Source organism: Fundulus heteroclitus, chromosome 1, assembly GCF_011125445.2.
Source record: "Fundulus heteroclitus isolate FHET01 chromosome 1, MU-UCD_Fhet_4.1, whole genome shotgun sequence".
In the NCBI taxonomy this organism is placed as follows: Eukaryota; Metazoa; Chordata; class Actinopteri; order Cyprinodontiformes; family Fundulidae; genus Fundulus; species Fundulus heteroclitus.
In genome coordinates, this window is record NC_046361.1 from 2,001,780 (window position 1) to 2,020,205 (window position 18,426).

General features: G+C 40.1%; 1 protein-coding gene across 1 annotated transcript; it reads right to left on the minus strand.

Annotated features, from left to right (window-relative positions):
* Nucleotides 1-5,105: 5,105 nt before the first annotated feature.
* Nucleotides 5,106-16,502, minus strand: dnase1l1 (deoxyribonuclease I-like 1). Its single transcript, XM_012877570.3, has 9 exons — nt 16,396-16,502; nt 11,404-11,562; nt 9,114-9,202; nt 7,434-7,523; nt 7,236-7,348; nt 7,005-7,117; nt 6,747-6,904; nt 5,768-5,864; nt 5,106-5,403 (listed from the first exon to the last, which is right to left on the minus strand). Exons 2-9 carry the CDS (start codon nt 11,551-11,553, stop codon nt 5,260-5,262), a joined length of 954 nt encoding a protein of 317 aa, XP_012733024.2. The 5' UTR covers nt 11,554-11,562; nt 16,396-16,502; the 3' UTR covers nt 5,106-5,259.
* Between the last annotated feature and the right edge of the window lie 1,924 nt (nt 16,503-18,426).

The window sequence follows — 18,426 nt, forward strand, 5'->3', positions numbered from 1 at the left end:
TCCAAATGTTACCAAATTTGTTTGTTTTTTTTAGTTCTCACCTTTTCACACCATAAAACTATACCTGCTTAACATGCAGATTAATATAGTTCTCAAGAAATAAAAAGTAAAATGTACAGTGCTGTAAAACTAGTCATATATAGTAAATGTAACAACTGGCTTCCCTGCTCTGGTATTTTTAACATTTCACTTAAAGAATGAGCTGAACTTACTGCACATAATTTAAAGATTAATCACTGTAAGGGTGGGCAGACATAGAAATGACTCGTCCTTTCTAAATATTCAATGCTGGAATGGTCAATAAGAGCAAATGAAATGGCTTAACACTACTGACATACTGTTAATGTTAAAATTGTCTTTTTCTTCATTGAGCAATAGTCACAATTACAACCTGCTCACGTGTTTAATACCATCCTCAATGTTTTTGTTTTTTGTTTTTGTAAAGATAAAAGTTGAAAACAGGCTGTCAATCTTAAAATGCCTTCCAGTTGGAACAGGTGGGTGAGCAAAGCCTGCCTTCTGAGCCTCCTCTGCCGCATCAATCTCCTCCTGGTTCGTATTTGCCTCCTCAACTGCGCCGCCCGTTGTGCAGCCTGCTGGTAAAGGTGACTAACGGCCAAAGCAACAGCAATAGCGCGCCTATTGCTCATTTTATTTCCACAAAGGAATGATTTATTTGCAAGTCTTAATCGACGCTCCAACTACGAGCAGCACAACTCCCAACAAAGAAATTCCCGCGACTGCTGCTTTTATACCCACAGTTCTGTTAAAAAAAAATAGATTTTTTTAGGCGTTTTAAAAATTAGAAATGTTTTTGAAAAAAAAAATCAATAAGATTTATTGTGGTGTAGTGTATAAATGGTTTGGAATGCAAATGAAATGCTAAAGAATTGTGCGTCTCACAACGTCACGAGTACGCTTCTGTTCCAATACACAATACGTGCTGCGTGCTCGCGTTCTCGTCAAGTCCTATCTTCCTGTGTTCTTACCGAGAACAGACTTCACGAGAACGCGAGTACGGACTCGCGTTCTCGTGAATTGAGAAACGGCCGAAATTTTAAACACGGACCTCTAGTGGCACCTGCTGGCCGAAAGCATGAACAGCAGCTTGAATGTACAATTTCAAATAGGCTGCCTCATGATTGCTCACTCTACAGAACATGTAGGCCGTTTCTCAATTCACGAGAACGCGAGTCCGTACTCGCGTTCTCGTGAAGTCTGTTCTCGGTAAGAACACAGGAAGATCGGACTTGACGAGAACGCGAGCACGCAGCACGTATTGTGCATTGGAACAGAAGTATACTCGTGACGTCATCACACCCACAGCGCTTGAGCATTTCTTTAACGTTCAAAACTATTTATACACTACACCATCATATCTTATTGAAAACGTTTTTTTTTCTTCTTAATTTCTAAAAAGTCTAATAAAATATCTAAAAAAATTACAGAACTGTGAATTTCTTTGTTGGGAGTTGTAATTGTTGTAGTTGTAGAGGCGATTGAATCTTCTTTAAAAAAAATAGGCACTTTGTAGAAGCAAAATGAGCGATACGAGCAATATTGCTCTTGCTCTGGTCGTTGGTCAGCTTTACCAGCAGGCTGAAGAGGAGGTGGCGCAATTAAGGAGGCAAATCCGAGCAAGGAGAAGATTGATGCAGCAGAGGAGGCTCAGAAGGCAGGCTTTGCTCACCCATCTATTGCCAACTGGTAGGCATTTTAAGATTGACAGCCTATTTCCTACTTTTATCTTTAAAAAAAAACATTGAGGATTGTATTAAAAACGTGATCAGGTTGAAATTGTGACTATTTTTCTATAAATAATTAAAATGAAGATCCAATTTTAACATTAGAAACAGTATGACAGTAAAGTTAAGCTACTTTATTGCACCTACAGACCTTCACAGCATTGATCATTAAGAAAGGAAAAAAACAACAACACATTTTTATGTCTGTCCACCTTTACAGTGATTAATCTATAAATTATGTGCAGTTAGTTCAGCCCATTTTTTCAGTGAAATGGTAAAAATACCAGAGAAGGGAAGCCATTTGTTACATTTACTATACTTGACTAGTTTTACAACTCTATACATTTTACCTTTTCTTTCTTGAGAACTATAATTTCTGCATGTTAAGCAGTTATAGTTTTATGGTGTGAAAAGATGAGAATTGAAAAAAAAACAATGATGGTAACATTTGGCATTTTTTATTTACAGGAAGAAACAGAAACAAAATGTGAAGATAAACACCTCTGTGCCAACCCTCCAAATATTTTTTAATGAAGGCGACCTGAAACCAGCCTTCAGGCTAAACAGGGCCACCATCGTCCTCCTCCTTCAGCTGCTGCCCATCGTGAAGGTCCATGGATGGCCACAGGAGTTAGAGGTGCTGGTGACCCTCTGCTGGCTGGCCTGTGGTGCATCCTATAGGGAAACAGCTTACCAGTAAGATCTCTTACCTTCTTGTCCTTAAATAGAGCCAGCAATGACACACAATTGATTAATAGATGATATTAATTGGATAGAAGATTAAGACAGATCAGCATATTACCTAAATTACAAGTTAATTTTATATTTGGTACAGGTCTAGTGGAGGCACGCTACAACAGACACCACGCCAAGGCTGATTAACATTATTGAGCGTGTCTTTGGTGGTCTGAAGACACGGTGGCGTCTCATCTTCTTAAGGGTGCTGGAGGTCCGCCCGACGTTTGCCCCAAAAGTAATCGCCGCCTGCTGCATCCTCCACAATATTAGTATAGAGGCAGGGGACCAGCTAGACGTGGAGGATGAGGAGGTTGATCCAGAGGAGGACGGCCACCCGGCAGCTGAAGATAGTGAGCTGCTCCATCTGGCTGCATGTTAAGTGAACATGACTACACCTGACCTAATGTAGGTCAGTTGGAGTCATGTTCACATGCTGCTTCATTTCATTTTTTCACCACCTGTGAAAATACATTAAATAATCGTTAAATAATTTCCATTCCAACTATTTTTAATTGTAAGTTTATAAGCATTGTCTATTTGTATGAGATCTTAATAGAAGTTATTTCTTAGTTTTAAACCATGTTAATAACTGTTAATAATTTGTTGAGTATATTACACCTTCATTCTGTTCCAAAGATAAAACATTTGTATAAAATAAATGTCTGTTTTTTCATATACTATTATTACTATTATTTTCTTTCCCTCTTTCTCCTCTCAATTATCCGTGTCCTGACTCAGAATAAACTCACTTAGATAGGAAAACATTTGTAGATTTTATTTATTTTATATGCTGCTGTCGTCCTTGTCAGAAATATACAATTTATTCCAGCAAGTATTGAGTTAATAAAGCAACACACGTCAGTCAGATAAACACAAAACAAATAAATAAATCATGACCAGCGGTATTATGCACACTACTTTTTTTAATTACGCACTAATTCTGTAAACAGGCCACATAGAGAAAACTTAAAAGTATATTGTTCTCGCCTCAAACGATCTGAAAACGTACTTTTGAACAACAACAGCAGCAGAAAAGGGAATTTTTAACTTACCGCTGTGAGCTCTGTTTGCACCGTCTCGAATCAAGCTGCGGCCGCGGTGCATTCTGGGCAAGCGGTCAGTCTGAAGAACGCACAAGTCTGCTCTGATGCATGCTCGATAAAGAGGGCGGGCGAGAACAACATCCGGGGAATTCGGCGCGTTCTCGATTTGGCGTTCTCAGCATTGGAACCACTGAGCTATATAATACATATATAATATAGCTTAGTGATTGGAACAGTGCTCGGTCTGAGGCTGATGACGTGTCACGAGTACACGAGCACACGAGAACGCTCAACAACGCATATTGAGAAACGGCCGTATCTTTTGAAAAGAGAATTGTATGTCCCAGACTGTCAGCACCTGTTTGGAGGGGTGTTGGGACCATGCAATGAAGGAGTCATAGGTAAGATGCTGCAGTGGACACGGGTCCTGTGGATGGATGACCCATGTTTCTTCTCCTGGCAATCTGATGGACGTGTCTGGGTACACCAAGGGGTTAACTCCATGCTAACAACTTTAAGGGAATAGCTTGGAGATGGATGGCCCCTCCCTCTTTCAACATGACTGAACAGTGCACCAGAGCACAAAGTAAGGTCCATGAAGAGATGGATGACCTTGACTGGCCTGCACAGACAAACACTGTCAATAAGGCTTACACAATGTTCTTGAGACAGGCAAACTTGTCTGCTAGGGATGTCCACCAGAAAGCTCCATGATCATTGGCAGCTGTGGACTCCAGCTGCCGTCGTAGTTCAGGATGTCTTTCCAGACCTTGTAGCCAAAGAAATAGGGTTTGTCATCTACACTGGTGAAGCTAGGACAATAAATTGTTTGCTTGCACAGAAAAACAACCATCTGCTTAATTTCTTGTTTCACATAAACAAGAATCTTCATTAATAGCATTTCTTCTTCTTCTTTATGTATGTTTGGCTTTTCAGAACTATTGACTGAATCCTTCAGGAACTCTTGCACCTTAGACAAGACTGAATATGTCTGTGAGCGTGGTTCTATGCTGTGACGTATTATTATTATTATTATGCTTTTTCTTTAACACAGGAGTTCAGTCACTGTAACTTAGTGGTGGTGAAGGCCTTTCTAGGCATCACTTGGATTTTGTGATTCTCAGATCTGTCTGTACAGCAACAGAAGGGTGAAGAATCATCACGTCCAAGTCTGACAGATACTGTGTGTCTCAAGCAGTCTTAGCTATTACACAAGTGAAGGATGTCAATCTTTAGACAGTATTCACATAGAGGATGTGATTATAATTCGATGGACTTCTGACCCGTCCAGGGTGGACCCCGCCCCCCGCCCAATCAAATCCGGAGATACCAATCAGCATGTAGGGCTCTGTTCATGTCTAAAAAGGATCAATATGCTAAAAAAGAAAAATGAAAGTACTTCAAAACAACAGTGGAGTATACATCGCCAATAAACAAGAGTTAAAGAGCCTTCTTTTTATAGCATATTCCATTTTTTGAACCACTAAAACACAGCAAAGTCTTAGGCTGGAAGCTTAGCTCAAGTTCAATGTTTTCAAACTTGCTTTGAAATGCTGAAACAAGTATTCACATGATTCACTTTAGATTTGTAACACATTTAATAAAATAGCTTTATAAAAAAAAAAACTAAAATCATTTACATGATTATTTACAGGAGCTTAACATCTGTTGGCTTTCCTGACATTTATTCTGAGGTATGAAATAAGTAACTGTATGTATTCATTGTTCAGTTACTATAATAACAGGTGGTAGATTATACAGCTCAAACACTGGAACACAGCGAAGGAACTCGTAAAGGAAATGACTCCATTGAAGGCTCTGGAACTGACGACCTCCAGCAGGACCTCCACCGGGTAATGGTCGCTCACATCCAGTGCCTGAATAAAAAAAAGAAGAAACAGATCAAACATTCACATTTTTTTTTTCATTTGTGATAGATTATTTTCTTTTTGTTGCTTTTCCTTGTAGAATCAGAACCTGAGCACTGACTCAAATTGAAAATGAAAACTATGTCAGCTCTGCAGATGAATCCTGGACAGACGAACACAGATATTTAGTGGAAAACATCCTCAGGGATCATTTTACTGATATAAAGGAAAACTGCAGTGCATGTCAGCTGCTAAAAACATTATTATGCAATCTTTGCATAATCTAGACACATCATCTGGTTTGTTAATGGTGTTGCTGTTTGTGGATGTGATGCCAGGATGATATTTTTATATAAATACACAGATAAGTCACCTGTTCTTCTGTTAGTCTGTACTCCTGTTGGAAGTTAAATGGTTGGGCCGAGGAAGGAACAACTGCTCGATAAAATCTTTCTCCATGCACAACAATCCTGTTGGAAAAAAATCAAAAATGGACAGAAGAGTTACAGCCATGTATGTATTTTACTGTTATAGTTTTGCTGTAAAGTGAATTTAATTTTTGCTAACCAATAAAGAGGATTATTTTTTGCTCATGGTCTTTAGAAATGTTTTGCTTTTTCTGACCTACAAGTATTTCTTTTATTGTGAGAACAGATAAAAGTTGCAGGATCTGAAACGTTTACCCTGCTGCTAAAGACAAACTGATCTCAGTCAGAAGTGTCAGCGGTGTGAACCGTAACTTTATTTGCCCCAAATGGAAATTGATTTGCTGCATGTCCACCCATCAAAGCGCAGGAACAGCTTTGCCTTTTGTTGGCCCAGAAAATACAGTCATTCTAAATGTGACAACAGCACCCCCTACTGTTTGGTCTGTACCTGCAGCCAGTAGTACCATGAATACTATTAACGAAAAATAAAAATAAAAAACAAATTAATGTAACTGAGGTTTGTCTTCAAGATTAATAGTTTGATATTATTTTTCCCATGAGGTTCATAACTATCTAAAAGTAATGTGCTATCTTCCCAGAGAGAGAAAGTGCTGTGTCCGCAGGCAGTGGACATTTTGTTTCATCCTTTGTTTTGACTGTAACAACATTTGTATTGTTGCTAATATTATATAAAACATTTCCTTCCTCAAAGGGGGAAGGAACAGAAAGTATTTGAGAACCACTGTCATACAGTAACCAGAGAGTTGCTTTTGTGTCACAGTAAAAGGATAAGTATCTAGAAGGAGCTTCATAGAAAGACAAAATTGTGAAAGACTTTTACTTCTTCGGCCACATGTCCAACCAAGCCTTATATTTGGAGACTTCATTGAGTTAACCATGTGTCTGTCATAGGTAGCAGCTCACCTGTCGTAGGAGCAGGATGTGGTCAGCTTAACGGTGGTGTCCGTGTTTTCTGGTATGAGCCAATGGAGGCTGCTGTCCGTGATCAGCCGCACATGTTTCCTGTTCTTCTTGGCGAGGTAACCGCAGTCTGCATTGAAGTCCCCCAGGAGCATCACGTTCTGCTCACACATCCAGCAACATTGCTTATTACGCACAGTTCATCAATTACAGCAATTTAAAAAAAAATGTTCTCCAGCAATGAGCAAGATTAGCCCTTACCTCATTTTTCCACATCTTTCTTACTTGTTGCAGAACATCGTACAGAGCGTCCAGCTCTTTGGTGGTGTTGGTTGGAGTGGTGTGTTGAGGGATGAGGACAAAATCCTTTATAGCTGGAGACGTAGGCAGGAGATGAAATAGAAAAGGATGCGGGGGAAAAGGCATACGTGAAAGGTTTAATGATCATTTTTATTGCCTTAATAAATATCAAAAAAAAAAAAAAAAACTTACATGTCCTTGGGGCTGAGAAGCGCACGACAAAAGGTTCTCTGGAGAAAGCATCTTCATCTCCAGGAAGATTATCTGGGTACTGAAACTGATCAGTAACCTTCACAGTGTTGCTCCTGTGTGTGTTCAGATAAAGACAGGAAGAATTATTCAGTTTGTGGCACCTTTTAACACTCTGGGGCTTCACGTGGCACAGCCTACCTGTAGATGAACACATACTGCTCCTGGTATGACTCCGTCCTGCCCAGCCTCTCACTGGCCAGGGCTTCATACTTGTTCTGCTTGTCATACCTGAATAACCAACATATAGAGATAATGGATCCAACTTCTATCAGTATTATCAATAAGTACTGGAGTTTTTTCTTGCTGGTTAGTAAGCAATAAATCAGGTAGCTGGTTCAACGAGGCACCAGAATCAATCATGTCATTTCATTTAAGGCCCATTTTGAGTATGGGTTCCTAAATGTTTTTTCTCCAGAACGTCCTTAGGCAGGAGTGCCACTACAATTTTGGGACATCTATATCCTTCCACATCAACAGCGGAGTCCAGAATGTGATCCGTAACAGTGAAATCAGATGAATACGGCATCGGTCTCTGTTTCATGGTGCTTATGGTTTAAAGGCCAACGACCACCAGGTCAAGCTGTGTGTAAATGTGTCGGTAGAAGGGATGTTAAATTAGCTGCTCTGATCCAGACTCTAAGAAAGACAAGAGGAAAAAAACAGCTCTGATCGGGACTACAATCAGCCATCAGCACTTATGACAGTGTTTATAGTGGTTAAGCACTACAATTAAATTAAAATCACTTGTAACTCAGATGAAGGTTTAAATAACCCACCTCTTTTATAATCAAAGTCTGCAAGATGAACAGTATACACACAGCAGCTGCTGCAGTGCAGAGGAAACGCACCTTCAGACACACAAAGGTAGAGGTAATGGACCAGAAATCTGCTCCATATCACTACCAATGAATGCTTCGGTGGCTACTCTGACCCACTGAACAACTGAGCTGATTTCCTCTATCAGAAACTGAAACATACTGAAAAGTCACTATTTGAAGATAATGTTAGATGTGCTGCTTAGTTTTTGTCACCATATAAAGAAATAAAACTTTTTTTCTCATTCAATAGGAACATTTTAGGCTGTTTCCTTCAATGCTAACTAAAGATAGCATACTTTTTTTTTTTCTTTTTTTTTTTTAAATCAGTCAGTTCACATCTGCTGAGTTCTCTGGCAACTGGCCGTCTTGATTTTGTCGTCATAATGGAATCCCACATGTAAAAGCAGACATTAAAAGTCAGTGAGGAACTTGGAGCAGCATTTACATGTGCCTTAAAATGTAAATACCTCAGAACAATGAGATAAGACATCTGTTTTCTTTAATTTGATGCTTCATTCTGAACTGTCCGCTGTCTCCTTGCTTCCTTCTCCATGAAGCTGCCCAGTCAGGGTTACAGTGGAGGGTAAGAAGAGTCCTTGGGGTCAAACGCTGCTCTTGGAAGCGATAACATAACTTGTCTTTTGGATGTAGTGGTAACCAGTCATTTCACTGTACAGTGCAACCAGCAACATTCTTCCCAAACTCCCTAAAACTAATCTTTTACAGAGACCAACACAAAAAGCGAGCGACAAAACCAGAATTGTACTCATCTGTTCTAGGTTAGGTGGTTATGCAACGCCGTAAAACCGTACGGAGCACAACCAACTCTGTTTGGGACATAAACTGCACGTTCTGTCTGCATTCTGATGCACTTTTCACTTGGAGGTGTAACATAATGTCCCAGTGGTCCAGAAGCATGGCTAAAGTCCTGAGGAAATGCATTCAGTGTAATATCTCAGGTGAAATGTGTTCAGCAGCTTGAAATGAATCGATGCCTTACCGTTTAATTGTTTCAAGCAGCTTTGGTAGAGCTGTCCCTTTACTGTCTCTGACCTCCTGAAGCAGACACACATCACAGCGACTAATGATCTGAAACAGAACGGACCGACGGGGGTCAGCAGGGCCGCTTTGTGTTTTCAAACTCATTTCACTCATTTTGTCCACTTGGCACAAAACAACACTGTCCAGCAACTCACACGCTGCCTTGAGGACATTAAAGCATGGCTTTCTCTGAACTTCCTTAGTTTAAATGAGAACAAGACAGAAGTTCTGCTGTTCAGACCGAGCTGCTGTCCCTCCCCAGGCTCACTGTCATTTTATCTCAGGGACTGCGTCACCAATCTGGGGGTAAAGTTTGACTGATTTTAAATATGAGAAACAGATCAGCAGTGTTGTTCACAAAAGGTTTTTATCAACTTCGTCAAATAGCAAAGGTTAAATCAATCTTAGCCAGACCTGACTGGGAGAAACTAGTCCATGCTTTTGTCACGGTTTGTCTTGACTACTGTAATGCTGTATAGCCATTACCCAGGCCTCTCTTGCCCGTCTGCAGCTTGTGCAGAACTCTGATGCTCGTCCCTTCACTGGTTCCCTGTGTGCTACAGAATTCATTTTAAGCTTTTATTTGTCTTTAAATTGTTGAACAACCTTGCCCCAGCCTTACTGCTCACCGCGACCCCTTAGATCAGCTGATCAGCTGCTGCTGAAGGTTCCTAAAACTAGGCTGAAGCTTAGAACTGACAGAGCATTTGCTGTTGCTGCTCCTAAGTTATGGAATAACTGAGAATCAGCCAGGCCTCCTCTTTTCCAGTTTTTAAATCCCTTTTGAAAACGCACTTTTATTTCCTGGCTTTTAATACACTGATCTTGTCATGTATGAGGGATTGCTGCAAAGCCATCAACAATGCAGACGACTGTCCACTGTGGCTCTACGCTCTTTCAGGAGGAGTGAATGCTGCTTGGAGAGACTTGATGCAACCTGCTGGGTTTACTTAGAGAGGAAACTTTTTTTTACCAATCTGTATGATCTAATTCAATTTGACTTTGGGAAGTGCCTTCAGATGACATGTATCATGAATTGGCGCTATATAAATAACATTTAATCGAATTTCAAAATACTCTTGCTGTGAACCTGGTTTTTAGCTTTTGATGTTTTGTGTGTAAGTTTTTTTAATGTTTTTAACCTTTTCTTGTTTCAATGTACAACTCTTTGGTCACCCATGTGGTTTTTAAAATGTGCTTTAGAAATAAAGCTGAATGATTAATTAAAAATGTTAGTCTTTCCTTTTAGAGCCCTGAGTGGTCAGAATGCCTCTGTCGCTGACCTTCTAGGGCCCTCCAGCTCTTCTCGCAGCCTGAGATGCTCCAGGCAGGCTTCTAATGCTTCCATGAACACATTTTGGGTTTAGAGGAGAGAAATCCTTTACAGCAGAGGTCTTCATTATGGGGGTCCTAACCCTGCTGCTTCACTTACGGATTGTATCAGGATGCTTCATATTGTCAGCACAAAGAACTCCTGCTGTTCACCTTTTCCTCTCCAGACACAGGATTTCCAGAAGCAATCTCACATCTTTTCATCCTTGCCCACAAATTTTCTACAGGATTGAAATCTATGCTTGACAACATAAGTTGACTTTGCTGTCCTGATCCCACTTTTTAACGTACTATGGCGGATGCTAAGTGTCAGTGTTACATCGAGTACTGATGTCTGGAGATGCTGATTCAGAATCTCTGTATGATGCTTTTAACTTGATCTGTGCTGCTTTATGTTCCATGTGACCTGCTTTTATCTTTTCTTATATCTTATATCATCTTGTGGTTTCGGCCTGTGAGATGTGATATAAATAAACCTATATATTTACCCGCTGTGTAAATGTCAATTGATTATGGCCATTAGATGTCAGGATTCTGCATGTTGGGAGGTTTTCTACCAACTTTTCCTGAGCCTGATGCAGATACTTGGTCATCAAACCTTTAATACGATGTTTTCATTCTTGTCTGGATGCCCAAATGTTACAGTACACAAACAATAAATGTAGAGATTAAAACCAAACTTTAGACCTCGTAGAACTTTACCAAACCTAGACAATCGTGTTTCTGCCAGAGAAAATGTGTGAAAATCACATTGAAGAGGACCTTTTCTGCATGTTGGGACCACTATTATATTTATTTTTAAGCTCTAGGTTTGAGTAACAGTACATAGATATTTGTGCGCCATTAAATCATGAAAATGTCCCTTTTAATGTGTAAACCTCAGGTAAAATACGAAAAGAGCGGGATGAAGTCCTTACCCTGGCCAGAGTTATCATGACATCATTCTTACTGGCCTTGGAAGCCCCAAAATGATGGAGGTTGAAGGCACAGATTCTGAAGCCTGAAGCTCCCTGAGCAGCAGTCACAGCCAGGAGGAAGGAGAGCAGGAGGAGGGACGTGGACATCATGGTTTACGGCTGGAGACACAGTTGGTAATTAGCTTCTTTGGTTTAAACATACATGCATCACACAAGCAGGTAGAAAAGAATGCATTGACACATAATGTCTTTACTTTCAGGGTTTATACAAAAAGAGGAAAGATAAAGTATAATCATAATCTTCAAAGATCATCTGATTTCAGAAAGCCGTCCAGCGGGAGAGATCCGTTCAGTTGTTCAGCTGCTGTAAAAGCGTTCATACATGTCCTCACATGAAAGTCCTTTCTTATATTTGGCAGTGGGCGTGTCCTGCATGGAGCATGCAGAATGTGCATGTGTGGGTTCCCTCTGGGTACGCCGGGTTCCTCCCACAGTCTACAGTCCTGGCTGTTGGTCTCTCTAAATTGGCCTTGGGTGTTTGGGCCTTTGCTTCCTGTGTGTTCAGGGTTTACTGACTACCACTGGAGATACACACCAACCCCCTCCCCCTCCCCATCCCACCCACAGACCCTGCATGGGTAAGCAGCTGTAGACAGTAATGGATATGGGTTTTAACATGCGCCCCCTACTGGAGATACGAACTCACAACACCTGTGAACACCACACTGATGTTTCATCAGGATATCAGCATGGTTGTTTGGTGTTGATTTAACAGGAAGAACAGTATGGAAGACCAGCAAGAAGAGTCGCTCTGAGTTACTGTGGATGATTCCTTCTACCTCCGTGTTACTATGGGACCTGTAGGAAGTCAAAGAAAAAGCTCTTTTACCCAGCTCTTATCAGCACCACTATGATCCTTTTTGGTCATTTAGTTCTGTCAGAAAGCTCGTGTCCTTGCAGCTCTGCTGCTGCAGTTTTCAGTCAAAAATTTAAATTTTAACTGTGGTTAAGGATTGCAATTATTTAGTAACTTCAAGTTTTCTGTGTGACTCAGCAGTCCCATTAGAGCTTCCTCTTTTGTTACAGAACTATTTTTGGTTTCATCTCCTGGTCACACTTTTTGTCAAAAGAGTATCATCTTGTTGAGAGTTTGGCAAACCATTTCTGGGAAATAGGAACATATTATCTCCATCACCTTATTTGAATCACAATATATATAATTCTTATTTTAGGGGCCAAAATACTCATTCCATTGGCAGATCATCTTATTTGTTTTGCTTACCTTTTTGCTTTGTAGTGACATTCTCATACATATGTAGTGAAAGATTTTAGGTCATTTAATAGTTATATAATATAGAAAATGCTGAGCCATTCTTTTGACTATAGGTCTAGGTCAAGTTTATTTATGTAGCACATTTCCAACAGCTCTAGCTGCACAAAGTGAAAAATACAATAAGACAAAAATGTAACAAACAAAACAGAAAAATAAAATATAAAAACAAAACACTTGGGTCATCTTGTACAAAAAGCCATATTGAAAAAAAAAAGTCTTTAAGAGTTATTTCATGTTAAGAGGCAGGCTATTCCAGAGTCTAGGACCCGCCACAGCAAAGACTCAGTCACCACCAGAAATAAACTTGGACCTGGGAATAGATGCATAAATTGCACCGTAGACCTCATGGTTCTTTTCAGAGCAGGAGTAAAGAGCAGCTGGGATAGGTATGTGGGGACGTGACCATGTAGACATTTAAAAACCAAGAGTAAAATTTTATATTGGACCCAGCAACAGACAGAAGGCCGGTGAAGGGAAGCCAGCACCGGGGTAATGTGCTCATTTCGTTTAATACCAGCCAGCAAGCAGACTGCAGCTCTTTAATCTAACTGGAGAGGGTGGATAGAGGACTGGTCCAAGCCAAAGTCCAGGCAGTTGCAGTACGCCAGTCTGCAGGTGTCAAACAAGTGAATGACACACTCAAACATCAGCTGGAAGGCATGGCTTTACCTTAGCAAGCTGTCTGAGATGGAGAAAGCTCGATTGGTCCACTGCACTCACCTGCCTCCACTGTTTCAGGGAACCATCAAGATAAACACCGAGGTTTTAGGGAGCGCAGAGCTCTGTGTGTTACAGAGTTCCTAAAGAGGACGATCTCTGCTTCACGTCTTCGAGGCACCACAATAAAAGCTCTAATGAGTCTTCCCCTGCTTTTAAGGGCAGATAAATCTGAAGGTCATCAGCGAAACTATGGAAAGAAAGCTTATACTTTAAGAAAACACAATCCCAGGGTCAATGTGTCTGACGTAAACAAAGCTGGATCCAGAATGGAGCCTTTGGAGCTCACCATAACTCAGAGGGGCTATTTCTGTGCTGAAGGGATTCATGCTCACATTAAAAGTCCTTTCAGAAAGATATGACTGAAACCGCTGAAGATCAGAACCTTTGATCCCAACACATGGTTCTAGCCCAGCAAGGAGGATGTCATGATCAACCGTGTCAAAAGCTGCTGACAGGTCCAAAGAGCAGCAGGGCAGCCAGAATCCAAAGTTAAAAGAATATCATTAAAAACTCTTAAGAGGGCTGGCTCACTACTATGGAGTGACTTAAAACCAAACTTTTGAGAAATTTCATTTAGATCAAGGTGGGCATGCAACTGCAAGAAAACCCCTTTCTCTAAGACTTTTGAAAGAAAAGGAAGCTTATAGATGGGCCTATAATTAGCCAGAACAGTTGGGTTCAGGTTGTGTGTGTGTGGGTTTTTTTTTTTTAGGAGAGGGTGAACTACAGCCTATTTTCAAGGATGTTGGGATACAGCCTGTAGCGAACGTAATATTAATAAATAGCTAGAGAATCAGCCCAACAGTGTCAAAAGCATTTTGTAACAAGATTGGGCGAAGGCCAGTAAGATGAAAGCAACCACCTTAGATAAGAAACTGGCTCAAACGGCCAGACCTGATGGCTAAAACTTTGTCAATAAAAAGTGCTAAAAAAAAAACATTGCATGTGTTCTCTGTGGGCATCAGACCAATATTTTAAACCGATTAACAAAACAATTTAAAAAAACATTAAAAAGAACCTGAGGCTGGTTGCAGTGGGAGGACACAAGATCTGACATGAAGTGAGTCTTGGCGGTCTTTGCTGCTAGTTTAGAATGAGAGAAGCCCTCTCAGTGACTGTGAGGATACTTACAGACTATAGCCTGGGCTGGGAGCAAAAGACTGAGAAAACATCAGCAACGTGTCGTTTCAACATGTTGCAAGACTTTCAAGAATTCATCACAAACAGAGACTGCACATTCTGTCCGACTAAAGTTGCTCCTAAACTCCCAGCTTTCATTCTCGCATAAATCCTCTAAATCCAAAGTGTTATTCTCCTCGGCTTGTTACCATCTCATTCTCTTTCTCTTTTCAGATGATGGTCAGAGCAACCACTGAGATGATCGAAGCTTGGGAAAGTGTTTCATGACCTAACCCTGCCGGATCCTTCAGCCTGACCTGGGTTCCTTTGTCTTCATGGTCATTTATGTTCTCTAGTAAACGATCAACTACTATATGCTGGTGAAGATTCTCAGTCATCCAGGTCATGGTCATTCCAAAAAAAGGTAAAAAACAAAGCAACTGGACTTGTTTTCCGTAGTTGAAGACGTTTCGCTTCCCAGTACATTTCAAACCAAACAGGACCCTCAGACAGAGGCTGGTGCATCCCAAGGACAAAACCCCCAAACCTAAGATGAGCGGAGTGGTGTATGCAGTTCAGTGCAGTGAGGAATGTTCTGATCTTTATATTGGAGAAACCAAACAACCTCTCCACAGACGCATGGCTCAACACAGGAGAGCTACCTCCTCAGGTCAACACTCTGCTGTCCACTTACACCTAAAGGACAAAGGACACTCTTTTGAGGACCAAAATGTTCACATTTTGGACAAAGAAGACAGATGGTTTGAAAGGGGTGTGAAGGAAGCCATCTACGTCAAGAGAGAAAGACCAACCTTAAACAGAGGAGGAGGCCTTAGGTTTCAACTCTCAAAAACTTATAACACAGCTATAGGATTAATTCCAGCCTAGCAAACGATCAACTGCTATTTAGGACTTTAGATTTTCTAGTTGGTTTCAACTTTATTTAGCGTCATCAGAGTAAAAGGGGCTGAATACAAACGCACTGCATTCCATTCAGATTTAATAATTTTTTTTTTTTTTTTAAAGGTGAGAAACATGAATCTCTTTCGTTTTACTGTGTAGCCGTCCACCGATTTGAGCCGTGCAAAAAGGGAACTAAAACTAAGTGAAATGTTCTTGAAATGAGTGTATTTGTCCTTGATTTGAGCAAGCAAGTTTAAATGATCTGCCAATGGAATAAGATTTTAGCAATCAAAATGGGAGAAACTCATCTCCATCATCTTTTTTCAGGCGCAGTATATCTAATTATCTTATTTTATAATGATAGTTCCTGTTGCTGTTCCGCTGGGGAAAACCTCTCAGGACTCCAGAAAGTAAAACCCAAAGCTTTTAACTAGAACAATGGGGAAGTTAAACGGCTGGGTTTAGTTATACGTGTTTTCCAACACAATGTGTAGTTCTAATTAACTGTGCCGTTTGGTGTGTGTGTGTGTGTGTGTGTGTGTGTGTGTGTGTGTGTGTGTGTGTGTGTGTGTGTGTGTGTGTGTGTGTGTGTGCGCTCTCTCCTGCAAAGCTGTCCCTGTCATAAGGACATTATTTCTGAGAACTAAAGGAGTGGCAGAGCCCTGCTGAAGGTCTTGTCACAGAACAAGACAAACCGTAGATCAGGCGTATGACTTGTGATCTTTGTGGTAAACGTAAAATCAATGTAACATAAGCAAAATGTGTCCTCCTCTCTTCTCCTGTGTCCCAGCAGTTCCTGTAAGGAACCTTCTCACAGAGATTCGGGGATCTGCTTACACAGCGAATTCTCCTGGAAATTCCCCGCATTTAAAGTTCAGAAGAATAACACGTATTCAGAGCAAAGCGGCAGAACTTACCAGTGGTAGCCGTTCTCGCAGAGTGAGAGTGTGTTGCTCTCTGCTGAAATCCAACCCTGAGCGAGCTGCTTCCTTTCCTGTGGGTGGGACTGAAACACGGCCAGAGATTCAGCAGCTGAGCGCTCTGAGCTGTCAAAGAAAGATCGCTGGATGTCTAACTTACTGCCATCAAGGCTTCCTGCGCTTTGGGTTCAGGTTTGGATTTATGGAGTGAATTTTGTTCCAATATTGTTGCAAGCAAAAAAAAAAGAAAAAAGAAAAAAAGAAAACACATTTTGTAAACGGAATGTAAAGAAATAATAACTGAAAAACGTCTTAATCAAAACGTTTTTCAACAACAAAAAAATAAGTTTCCTATTTTCAAATTTTATTTGTTTCAAATTTCTCTTTTTCAGATTGAGTTTTAATTGCAGTCTTTTCAATTTGAGTTTTACACTTCTGGGGGCGGGCTTTCCTCTGGAGCGCGGAGCAAAGACGCATTTCCATTGGTCTGCATGGACGTAGCAACAACATTTTTATTGGTCAACGTGCATGTCAACATATAATCTGAAAAAGAGAATTTCGAAAAAAAAAATTAATATGAAAATATAAAATGTTAAAAAAAATAAATAATTTATATTTAAAAAAAAAAAATTTCAGAAAAATAAAATCAATCTGAGAAAACAAAGTTACTCGCTAAACATTTTTTAATTTAGAAGTTTTTGGGAACAAATTAATATTTCATGGGAACGAAAGTATTTTGTGCACACGCTGCTTATTTTCCCTATGTCAGTTATACTGTAAAAGTTTAATTTCTGGATTGCATTTTCTTTTGATTTCCACTGACAAAATGTGCTTTTTTCAAAATTTTCTATTTACAAAAGACGTTCTTTGCTTGCAACACTATTGAAAAAAAATTCACTCCATATAGACATAGACAGAAACTTCCTGTCTTCACACTTCAGGAAGTACATTCTGTATAGATGCCCACTTTAAAAATTAACCAATGTGACTAGTAAATGATTAGGTAATTTTGGAATTCTCGTGTTAAATAGACTGCCTTATTTTTTTACAAGATTTTTGAAACCTACAATCATCAAAGCTTTAAGACCATGCACATCTAAATATATATATATATATATATATATATATATATATATATATATATATATATATATATATATATACTAGTGTTTAAACTCTAGTCTAGGCTATCCAAAATTATCTTTTTTTTAACAGTAAATAAATCTGTCCATATTCTGTTTTTTTTTTAAATTGTATCGTTTTTCTGTTTTCTATGGAATGCGGTTAGATTTAAATTCTGCTCATCATCTCAGTGGTTTTAAAAACAAATTTGCAAAATTAAAGAAAATCATTCCCATTTAATCGCTTTATTTGGAGTCCAAAAAAAGTTTGCCATGACACAACTATTGAAATGTTATTTTAAGCTTGATCAACACAAAGTAGAGCATAACTGTGATGTTTTGCTATGTGTCCAGATTGAACCCATATGGTTGTTAAAGCTCTGATGTATCTGAATTCAGCCCCCAGTCAGTGTTGTAGCTCTGCAAGCAAACAAGTTTTCTTCAGGATGGTCCTGACTTCCATCCACCATACATTCAAACAGATGTGCAGGGCTTTTTCTGGCACACACAGAACTTACTTAACGTATTTGGGCCACGATGTTCTGTTTTGGTTTCATGTGATCAGAACCTTTTACCACGTTGGATTGTGGCAGACGTCAAACGAAGCTTAAAAGCCACGTTTACCAGATTCTCCCACCTTAGCCGAAGGTCTCTGCAGGCCCTCCTGGCTGCCTCTTTAACTCCCAGCCTGTCAGTTCCAGTGGATGGCCACGTTTTGCAGGTGTGCCAGAAACAGAACAGCTGTTCATGTTGAGGTCTGATGACACAGCTGGAGTCTCTGACCTCTGACGGCGCACAGCTGGCCCAGGGTTTCATTCAGGGGTATCAGTGAAAGGGGCAGACTACATTTATCCTCTTCCTTCCACTTCACAGAACCAGTCTGCTGGTCAATCACGAGATCTCGTTT

Bases quoted from the DNA above. Each gene is read 5' to 3' on its own strand.
- dnase1l1 (XM_012877570.3), bottom strand. From the start codon at position 11,553: ATGATGTCCACGTCCCTCCTCCTGCTCTCCTTCCTCCTGGCTGTGACT. The intron at 7,349-7,433 runs GTAGGCTGTGCC...GAACACACACAG, and splicing joins CAGTATGTGTTCATCTACAG to GAGCAACACTGTGAAGGTTA. The intron at 5,404-5,767 runs GTGACTTATCTG...TTTTTTATTCAG, and splicing joins ACAGACTAACAGAAGAACAG to GCACTGGATGTGAGCGACCA.